Source organism: Notolepis coatsorum, assembly GCF_963971535.1.
Source record: "Notolepis coatsorum genome assembly, chromosome: 4".
Classification (NCBI taxonomy): domain Eukaryota; kingdom Metazoa; phylum Chordata; class Actinopteri; order Aulopiformes; family Paralepididae; genus Notolepis; species Notolepis coatsorum.
Genome location: NC_140168.1, coordinates 125,014,769 through 125,026,211, shown reverse-complemented (window position 1 = coordinate 125,026,211; position 11,443 = coordinate 125,014,769). Strand labels below are relative to the sequence as shown.

Sequence of the window (11,443 nt, the reverse complement as noted above, 5' to 3'; positions counted from 1 at the left end):
CGACGTGTTGTCATGACAACTGCATAACCTTTAACACTAATAAACTCACGTTTCATTAAGATGAACCTCTCTCCCTCCTGTCCTGGGAGACGGTACACTCTAATCTCAGATGTTCTTCTAAGGAATTCATAACAAAACCCTCGCTGACGCGGCCTGTGCCTGTGAAACCACTGGTTCCACCACCGTTCTATCACCGTCTCCTGCTTCCATGCACATTTCGATCTACCATTTTAGCTGTGGTCATCTCTCCCCAATCTATACATCACATACATTGAAAAAGCACCGTTTTCTCTCACCATGCTGATTGGTCCTTGTGCAAGACTAGAAAGCGGGGATCTTTGATTAAACACCTGCTATCAGAAGAGTAGACAGTCATAAAAACAATTTTTACTTTAACTTTAGTACTTAAGTACATTTAAAAGTAGAAACTTTTTTACTTTTACTCGTGTGTTTTTAGCCAGATACTCTGACTTTTACTTGAGTAAGATCTTGATATGGTACCCATACTTTCACTTAAGTATAATTTCTGGGTACTTTTTACACCCCTGGTGGTGGGTTTATTACTGATTGAATAGCTTGAAACATCCTAGAGTTATGGGAGTGGGAGGCAATTAACTTAGAAAAGTAATCACTTCTAGCATCCTTGACAGCTGACTGATATTTGTGCATCAGATCTCTGAGGTTGTTGTGTGAGGTCAGGAGCTTATCTTTTTTCCATTTTCGTTCTGCCTTTCTGCACTGTTTTTATTTTTATTTCCCTGGTCTGTTCGTTTTGCCAGAGCAGAGTCTTTGGCTTTGCGTATTTGGTTTTAAAAGGAGCAATGGAATCAAGGATTTGAGTACAGGTACTGTTAAAAATAAATCATTGGGGTGGCCAACCAGTCAGAGACTTAGAGCCACAAAAATGACTGTGGTACCACACAATAACCCCAAGGAGATCGAGACGACCCCACAGACCTGGATTACGTGGACGACATCAGCCTGCTCTCTGACCACGTAGAGCAACCACAGGATCTCCTGTGCAGAGTGGAGACGGAGCCTTAGGCTAAATGCCAAGAAAACCGAGGTCATAATGTATAACATCCTCCCGGATCATCCACCTCTAACGACAACAGGAGGCACTGCTCTAAAGGAAGTCAGTGATTTCAAATACCTGGGGTCGTGGGTCAACTGTCTGAGCAAGACCTTAAAGTGAGGAAGGCGCTTGCGTGGAGGGCTCTGAACGGCCTGACCAGTGTGTGGAAATCCATTTCATGCAACAGTTGAGTCTGTCCTTTTGTATGGCAGTGAATGCTGGACCCTGAAGCCCACACTGCAGAAGTCCCTGGATGGGTGCTACACCAGAATGATGCGTGTGGTGCTCAACATCAACAGGGATGAGCATGTCACTAATGCAAACTTGTATGGGGGGGTGCTAAGGGTGAGCGAGAAAGTGGCAGTCAGGAGAATGAGGCTGGCAGGTCACTGCCAGAGACACCATGAGCTGCCAACCAGCAAACTTGTGCCGTGGGAGCCAACACACAGGCATCGATCACGAGGACATCCCACACTAACCTACGTGGACGTACTCAGGAGAGATGCGGGAGCAGAAAGCACCAGCGAGCTAGCCAGATGCATGGAGGATCGGGATGACTGGAAGCACCGATGGACGACCTAGATAGATGGACCACAAAGAGCCACACCATATATACCAGCGTTTCTCAACCTTTTTTTCCAGTCACGGCACCCTTCATGTGTTTATAGGTCTCACCCTCTGGCCTCTGAAGTTGCTATTGTCTTTTTTTTATTTTTTATTATTTGGGTCTCACAGGGTTAAAAGTACCCTGTGAGACCCACGGTTGCAAAATTACAAAATAACTTTTAGCCGGGGGCGGCTACGTGGTTCAGTGGGCAAGGCGCTCACCACAAATACTGGAGACTGGGCTCAAACAGATCATCTCCCTGTTCGAGCCCAGCGCTCCACATTGCTTTCAGTTTAGCTGGTCGTCCGCACTAATACACATTGGCAGTATTAGGGGGAGGGAAACTGATGGGTGGGGATCGGGCGTTGTGGACAGCGACTCCTACAGGTCGGTTTGTGCGCCTGCGCAGTAGAATCAGGAAGCGACGGGGGCGGGGCCCCTCCAAAGCAAAGCCCAGACCCCTGACGCTGAAAGATCGAGCCGCGCAGGTGGAAAGATGCGACTGCTGTTACCTCGAGTATCGGAGGGGACTCGTGCTATGTATGACTTAGTCCACATTGCAGCCGGCTTGTGGGAGGCATGAAACAGCGTTCAAAGACAGGGGAGGGTTGAATTGGACGATACGAAAATTGGGATGGGAGAAAAATAGAAAATGGGAGAAAAAGTGGATAAAAAAAATTACTTTTAGCCATAAAAAAAAGGAAATGTTTATTAAAAAAAAAATGTAAGCACATGTACATAGTCAATGGGTCCTGTTCAGCCTCACAATGCTATTGGATAGTAAATGTGCTTATAGGTCCCACCCTCTGGCCTCTGAAGTTGCTAATGTCTTTTTTATTTGGGCCTCACAGGGTTAATCTCTTAAGCCTGAGCGGTCCGGTACTGGACCGCAAATGACATCACGCCATAAATCCATCTCCACAGAATGTTTGATTGATTGATTGAAAATTGTATTAACAGATTGCAGAATGGGTACAATACAGTACAGCTCAATACACACAATTGTTAACACATTGATCGCCAGCAGCAGGGGGCGCTGATCCCCCTTCAGCGCCAGGTCTTTATTCAATGGATATCGTTTTAGACTGCGACATTTGCAAGTGCTTAAAATATATCTTATATTATATCTATGGGTCTAATAACGCCGTCGACTGTCAGTGAGTTGCTTCCCGTCAACATGCCCAAAACAGATTGTTTTTTCATCTGTACATTTCCGTTTTATACCGTTTTGAATAGAGTATGGTTTGGGTGCTTTTGAGTAATTCCAGGAGAAAGACGAGAAAAAGGCATTTTAGTGTAATCCAGTCATCACGTTGTAATTTTTCGGCTGATTATCTAATCATCCTGAAATCAACGCTAGATTATCATTATTATATCTCGTCGTGCACACATGAAATGACCGTCGTAGCGGGGCGCTCCCCCCCCCCCCCACTGCAGTCAACGGTAATAAGCACATACACCTACACACAGATAGCTTTGATCGCGGTAGAAATAAATATCAGATCAACGATCAAATTTATATAGAGGGTTCTTACCTTGTATCTGATGTAATGCAAAAGAAATAATCCAATTATCTGATCGCCATTCCAAATACTGCTTGTGGAGGTCCATACCACATTACCGACTGTTGCATATGGGCGGGCGGGGTTACTGTTGCATGCCATCGTTGTATAGACCTGGCTCGCCTAAGTATTTAAACCCCGCCCGCCCGGCTCAGATCGGCTCCTAAAACACACCAGCCCATTTTCAATGGGATGCAATAGCTCCGCATGGCAGTAGAGGGCGGTGTTGACCGTCTGCCAGCTCAGACAGGGTCTGAAGGGTATACCAGAGGCTGCAGCTATGAATTGTGAATAGATATAGCGAATAAATGAAATAACGATCCCAAAAACGAGTTAACTCGTTTCTGGCGCTGAACGCATGCAGACCAGAGAAAGACTTTCGTCTTGTTTACATCAGGGTCCCCCATTTTCAATTCATCATAACATATGACATACATAACATAACATACAGATAGAAAATACTGCTACATCTATACATTTATGACGTACCAGATTTACAAATACAGTATTGTTTGTGATACAAAAAGAGTCTAAAAAAGAGTACAGTATATACATTTGACGAAGAAACTACATTGGAGGAGGTTGGGTAGGTGGGGTGGAGGGAAACTGTACATTGGAGGTGGTTGGGGGGGGGGGGGGGGTAACTACATTGGATTATCGACGAAACCTTACTTGGTCCCAAGAAGAGGGTCTTGTGTATTATTGGGTTAGGACATTTACTGTACATTGGAGGGGGTTGGGTTAGAACATTTACAGGGGCCAGTTTCGAATTGCAGTCTCCCGTAGGTGCTCTTTGAAAGCGGTTTTGAAGGAGGGTAGTGATTCACATTCCATTACAGCTGTGGGTAGGGCGTTCCACATTGTTGTGGCATAATTGCAAAACGTGTTTAGTCCCTTGTTTGAGCCGAATTTGGGTTTGACATGATTTGTGGAGCTCCCTCTGGTGTTGTGGTTGTGGTATTCACTGACCTTTGGGAAGTATTTCGACATGTACATGGGTATCTTGTAGGCTATCAACCAGCTTGGCAACGCAAACGAATGACGTATTAATCTAATTTAACATACCCGTTAACTATAAACGTGGATAGATAGAGGACGGGCCTACATCTGACGGTATTCATAAAAACAGCATTATTAGACGTGTCAATCCAACAAAAGATGAGCTGGACGCGCTGGAGAAAATGCTTCAACACCTCCAAGTCGACGGCCTGGGGGGCATTGAACTGGAACCGTCTGAGGTGCTGATGAGATTACTATTTCCGACTTTCGCTTGCATTAGACTCCTCTATATATATTCTTGTCTGACTGCTCACAGGTACCCAGATAAGAGCTCACATCACCCCTGTACTTGCCTCCCTCCACTGGCTCCCGGTGCGCTTTAGAATAGACTTCAAGGTCGTCCTATTGGTCTACAAAGCCCTTAATGGTAAGGCCCCTGCTTACCTAGCAGACCTCCTCACCCCCTATCCTATACCAACGTCAGGGCCCTCAGATCGGCTGACAAGGGTCTCTTAACCACCCATAGGTCTAATTTCAAGTCTAGGGGGGGGGGGGGGGGGGGGGGGCGTGCTTTTGCTGTCGCAGCCCCTAACCTCTGGAACAGCATCCCCATGTCCATTAAATCTGCCCCCTCCATCGAGTCTTTTAAATCGAAACTCAAAACCCACCTATATCGCCTGGCCTTCCCTGACTCACTTTGACTCTTGCCTTGCTTGTTGACGTGTTGTTTTGTTTCCTTGTCTATCAGTTTTTTTTTTTTTTCTGTTTATTCTATACTTTTCTTTGTTCTTAGCTATGTGAAGCACTTTGGTTGACAAGCGTCATGTCTAAATGTAAATCAATTTGATTGATTGTTTATAGTTAGCGGGTATATACATAAATTCAAACGTAACGTCCACGGAGTAGGTCATGTTCAGTTTCCGTTTGATGAATGGCAGTTGAAACGTTCTATAACATTCTAAAGCCAGTGCAGTGGTATATTCATGGTGATTTAACCGTGAGTGTATAACATTATTAGAATGCTCTCGACCAATCACAATGCGTGGTCGGACCAACCTGTTGTATAAAGATGCATCTTATACAAAGACTAGACAAAACCTTCTCCATATGCCCCCCATTAATACTTACTTACTGGTACTCTTAGCAGTGGGGACTTTTCATAGTATAGAATAGATCAATAAACCCGTTATACACATTTAACCCTTGTACTGAAGAATCTGAAACACTGAAGTGTTTTGAAATTCTTTGGACAGCCCATGTGCAGTTTTTAAATCAATCCAAATCACTGGGAATGCGAAATATCACAAACTACTCAATCTCTACTGTAACTATGAATGAACACAATACTCTTAACTTACCATCTTTACATAATAAAGTTTTAAAACATTCTTCTGAAAACGTCAGACTTATATGGTTCTTCGTCTGAGGTACTCAGGTTATTCTCTCAGAAATAATGGTTATGTATAATATAAACTGGACTTTTGAAGTCTTTATCATGCAGTGACACACACATGAACACACACATGCAATAAAAAAAAAAAATTGGGTCACCGCTGAAATTGAGTCTCTGCGCTTAACCCATCCCGTCGTCCGGGAGCAGATAGGGGCTGCGGCGTGGGGTCGCGCCCCGGGGACCAATCAAAGTGCTCCTGTCGGTCTTCCGTCAACAGCGTTAGCGATCTGTTGTGCATGTTTTTCCATTGGGTTTATCTTATCAAGGGAGAACATGCAAACTCCACACAGAAAGGCCTGGGAGATACCCCAGGTCCCCAAGTGGGAATCGAACCCAGGACTTTCTAGCTGTGAGGCGACAGTGTTAACCACTACACCACCATGCCGCTAGTGTGTAGCGATGTCTGCACCAGGTGATGTAGTGTGCACTTGTCTCCACTAGGTGATGTAGTGTGCACTTGTCTCCACTAGGTGATGTAGTGTGCACTCGTCTCCACTAGGTGATGTAGTGTGCACTCGTTTCCACTAGGTGATGTAGTCAGTAGTGTGCACTTGTCTCCACTAGGTGATGTAGTGTGCACTTGTCTCCACTAGGTGATGTAGTGTGCACTTGTCTCCACTAGGTGATGTAGTGTGCACTGGTCTCCACTAGGTGATGTAGTGTGCACCTGTCTCCACTAGGTGCACCGGTCTGCAGGTGATTTGACAGCTAAACACAAACTCATTTGGTTTGAGAGTTGCGTGACATCACGTCACATATCCCAGTAAACATGTATGTAAAGGAACACGCCAACATTATGGGAAACACACTTACCGTCTTATCCAGTCAGACCAGAAGATGGATACCAATTCTGGGCTTCCAGCGAGCCTAGCACCTCCGTGGATTTTAAACTTTAAACTAGGCTAGCTGTCCTTTAAACTAGGCTAGCGGTCCTTTAAACTAGGCTAGCGGTCCTTTAAGCTAGTGGTCCTTTAAACTAGGCTAGTGGTCTTTTAAACTAGGCTAGCAGTCCTTTAAACTAGGCTAGTGGTCCTTTAAGCTAGTGGTCCTTTAAACTAGGCTAGCAGTCCTTTAAACTAGGCTAGTGGTCCTTTAAGCTAGTGGTCCTTTAAACTATGCTAGTGGTCCTTTAAACTAGGCTAGTGGTCCTTTAAACTAGGCTAGTGGTCCTCGGTCCTTTAAACTAAGCTAGTGGTCCTTTAAACTAGGCTAGTGGTCCTCGGTCCTTTAAACTAGGCTAGTGGTCATTTAAACTAGGCTAGCGGTCCTTTAAACTAGGCTAGTGGTCCTTTAAGCTAGTGGTCCTTTAAACTAGGCTAGTGGTCTTTTAAACTAGGCTAGTGGTCCGCATCTGCTTCCATTAGTTTGTCTATCTCCATCTAGTCTATCTTGTGTCCATGGTTACCAAACATCTTAATGTCAAGTCTACAAGTACAACTGAATTGTTCATAGGAAGCTATTAGATTCAGTGTGTTGGACAAACATATTAAATATTCCTGTACGCTGCCGATCTCACCCTGACCCAGGGTTCACACAATTCCTTGAAATGCTGAATCTGCTTGATTGTACCAAAAAAAGTCCTTGAACAAGGTCCTTAAAAAGTCCTTGAAATTCAAATCAACCATTCGCATTGAAAGTTGTTCATCCATGATAAAATTGTTCTGAATCAAGAAATATAATTGTTTTTATTTTAAAGTGTAACTCGGAAATTGGTTTTAAGCCATAAATATTGGATCAGAGCGGAGCGAACACAGAGCGAACCCTAACCCACACAACCCAGAAGAACGACAGGGAAACAGATTACTCTCCTTTTTTATATTTTATATAGACATTGTAATTTGTATATTTATATATAATATAAACAAGCTCTCCCACCCCTCTTTCCCATTCCCCAAACATCCCACACACACACGCCCTCAGCCTCTGCACAAGAGGCCGGTAACCAATAATAATAAATAATCTCAGCACATGAACCCCTCGTGTGCATCAGCTCCTCCTACAAGCTCACATTCATAATGCCTTTGGCACACAGGTGGTTCATGGGGAGGGGATTCAAAAATATATGTTTCATAATCATAACATTCATCTCTTTTCCCTCTCGATGAACAGATGCTACACGAATCCTGCCAGTGCAGAGGGAGGGAGACTGTTGCGACGGGTCTTCCAGTGAGACAGGTCTTCCAGTGCACACGTAGAGACAGTGAGACAGGTCTTCCAGTGAGACAGGTCTTCCACTACAGAGGGAAGGAGACAGTCACGTCTCAAGGTCCACTTCCACATGCTTGTGCATTGCTCGGGAACACAGCTAGCTAAGGCTGTGAAGGGACACCCTTTTAAAACATTTACCATAACTCACCTATCCGCCTCCCTGCCCACCTATATTCTGCCCCACATCCAGTGCACCAATATTTAGAAAACACGTCAATTTAAACCCCATCATAATCTGCCCATCGTCCCAACACCCAGTTCAACATGGGATGAAAATCCGCTGGATAGAAACGGTTGTGGTTTCATTGACTGTTGACAGTAAAAGCCTGATTCCCACTCCTCTACCTTACAGCAGTCCCCACACATGCATTATTTACCACTGTTAAAATATATATATATAAAAAACAAAAGGACTCTCCTACCCCAGCCACCTAACAAAACTGACACACCCCTCCCCCACACACAGGGGTGTAAAAAGTACCCAGAAATTATACTTAAGTGAAAGTATGGGTACCGCCTCAAAATCGTACTCAAGTAAAAGTCAGAGTATCTGGCTAAAAACACACTTGAGTAAAAGTCAAAAGTTTCTACTTTTAAATGTACTTAAGTACTAAAAAGTTAAAGTTAAAACCTATTTTCCGACTGTCTATTCTTCTGACAGCAGGTGTTTAATCAAAGATCCCTGCGTCTTGCACAAAGACCAATCAGCATGGGTATGGGCGGGTTCATTTTCCATTGATTTGATTGCTGTTTTTTTTTATTTATTTTTTTCTCCCTTTTCCTCCGATTTTCTCCCATCCCAATGTTAGTCGGTATGCCAATTCCCAATCCACTTCCTGGTCGCTGCGCACTTAGCCTCCACTCTCCCAGACCGACTGTGGGGGGTATCACATGCTTCCTCCGACACACGTCCAGCCAATCAACCGCTTCTTTTCACCTGGCAGCGCGGACTCTCACTGAGAGGGTGTAACGTGTGGAAGGATCACACTACCCCCCTTAGATCCTATCCGCGCTGAGCAGGCGCCCCGACCGAACTGTAGGAGTCGCTGTTTACAACGACCCGGACCCACCCCGCCAGCTTTCCCACCCTCTAATACTGCCAATTGTATTAGTGTGAACGGCCAGCCAAGCTGGTGACAACGCCGGAGCTGTGAGCTGGATTTTAACAGGCGAATCCAGCGTCTCCGGCGTTTGGTGACGAACGCAATCTCCGCTACGCCACCTGACCGCCCCCTGATTGGCTGTTTTTAAATAAAGAGCGGCCGCAGGATTAATAACATTAACGTTAATTCGGCCAGAGAAACTAATTAAAATAGTTGGACCTGCAAGATTTGTACTTTGTAAGTCTGTATTTTAAATGTAAGGAGTAAAAAGTATGTTTTTTTTCTCTGAAATGTAATTGAGTAAAATTACAAGTATACAAACCTAATAATACTCAAGTACTTTACACCCCTGCCCACACACACAACTTGGATACTCAACATATCATCCCCCCACTCTTCCACAACAAACCATGATTTGATTCAAAACAAAAAAGAAAATTTTAATCTTTCTGCCATGCTTTGGTGATTGTAACCCCGGCTGTGGTGACACCAAGGTGAACCGGTTCCCAAAACAAGCAGGACGACACTAAAAAGATGATGGAATCAGTTTTTTTTTTAAACATACTGTGCTCCGACATCGTAGGAGTACCGATGCTTTATTATTATTTAGTATTCGTCCCCCGGACCGGACATGTGACCACGGTGCTCCAGGTGGCGTCATGACGAGGTCGTTTTCCTTATCAAATGACAACCGAGTACAAGACGTTTTTCTTTTCTTTTAAACAACAAGTGCCATTTTGTAACATCTGGGTACCAGTCTGATAAACATGTGACCGGGATTCATATTGAAACAACAAAACAACCCTCATCGAATAACGAGCATCCCATCCAACCAAGCGGCACGACAGCCAAGTCTCTGCCGTTATAACGGGACCTCCAGCAGCCGTTATAACGGGACCTGCAGCAGCCGTTATAACGGGACCTGCAGCAGCTTGTTGTGGAGGTACTGCTTCACTTCCTCGATGCCGTTCAGCTTCTCCAGCTCCTGATAGGGCAGCTGTGAATGAATGAGGAGAGAGGCTGTGAGGGACGCAGACTTACAACAGAGAAATACAAACACAGGCACAGACTCTCCCTCAGGCCAGGGCTCTACGCTAACCTTTTTCCCAAGGAGCACATGTGTTCCTAAATGAAAAAATTTAGGAGCACACACAAATATTTAGGAGCACAGTGAAAATATTTCAAGTAACAGTTTTTTCTTTTTTTTAATAAATGTATATTTGTACTGTGCGTGCATGTGCAAATGGGAACGGGACACACATCTGTGCAATAGCACATACCACCAAAGTCACTGGCCCACTGTGTGCGTGTGTGTGTACAGTATCTGCGTGTGCAAACGGGAATGGGACACAGACATTTGAACTATTAAGTGATTAATGCCTACTGTGGCAAAGTTGTAGCCAACAACTAGGCCTAATAAAAAAAAGGCAGTGACATTAAACAAAAAGGAGACACTGGCATTACCACCAGGGCCATCAGTAGAGGGGACTGTAAGGTGCCTTTTCGGTATACTACCTTTGCTAAAACTGTGTTCTGTGTTAAAGGTGGTAACTACTGGAATAGCCTACCAGTTGTGATTAGAGAGTGCCCCACATACTCCATGTTCAAGACTCATCTTAAACTGCATCTTAAGGCAAACCAGAACTGTGATAATTTTTTATCTGATTTAGTTTATATAACTTGTTTCTTGTTTTTATTGTTGTTTTTATCATTGATTGTCACAATGCTTTTACCCTAAGCAGGCTATTTATTTATTGAAAGAGTTTAGCTGTCTCCTGGTGTAAATTAGCTCTTGCTACAACCCTGCATGTTTACATTTTGTATTTTGTACTTGATGTTCATTAACATGTGCTGTCCCTATCAAATCAAACTACTGCTACAAAAGTAACAGTCACTTAACTTTAGCTTTTGCCCCTTTTATGCATACAATGCCTATGTTTTGGCTAGTGTTGCTCTTCTAGAAAAATAATCCTTTCAGGGTTGCCTATTGAAATACTGTACACCTCCAGTACAGAAACATTGTTTATGAGTTTGCGTGTCAGGTAGACCATTGATTGACAGTCGATTCTGCCAATTACGTCACACCGCTTGCACTCCGGCACTGCAGCTGGAACCTATTGCCCACCTCTGCTGTTGATAACGCTAGTCAAGTTAGCACACACACACATGCACAGTGGGCCAGTGACTTTGGTGTAGGGGTGTAACAATGCATAGCAATGCATCGATCCTAAGGGGAAGATTCAACTGCATCGATTTGAAAATGTTAGAATCGATGTTATTATCATGTCCGTTACAGTCAACACAACGACATACTGCATCAACGTTATGATTAACAAAGCAAGGCATTCATTTTGTTGCATTAACGTTATATTACTATTGCTATCGATAAATCTAGGTGTTCCAAAATCTATTGCTATTGGTAAGACTAGAATAAGT

At 44.0% G+C, this 11,443-nt stretch overlaps 1 protein-coding gene across 1 annotated transcript in view; it reads right to left on the bottom strand.

Annotated features, from left to right (window-relative positions):
* Positions 1–7,577: 7,577 nt before the first annotated feature.
* fastk (Fas-activated serine/threonine kinase) overlaps positions 7,578–11,443 on the bottom strand; it is a gene marked incomplete at its 5' end in the record, with an annotated part of 49,184 nt that continues 45,318 nt past the window's right edge. Inside the window, one exon of the mRNA XM_084312095.1 lies at positions 7,578–10,004. Within this exon, the coding sequence (XP_084168221.1) occupies positions 9,918–10,004 (87 nt within the window). The remainder of the gene's footprint in view (positions 10,005–11,443) is intronic.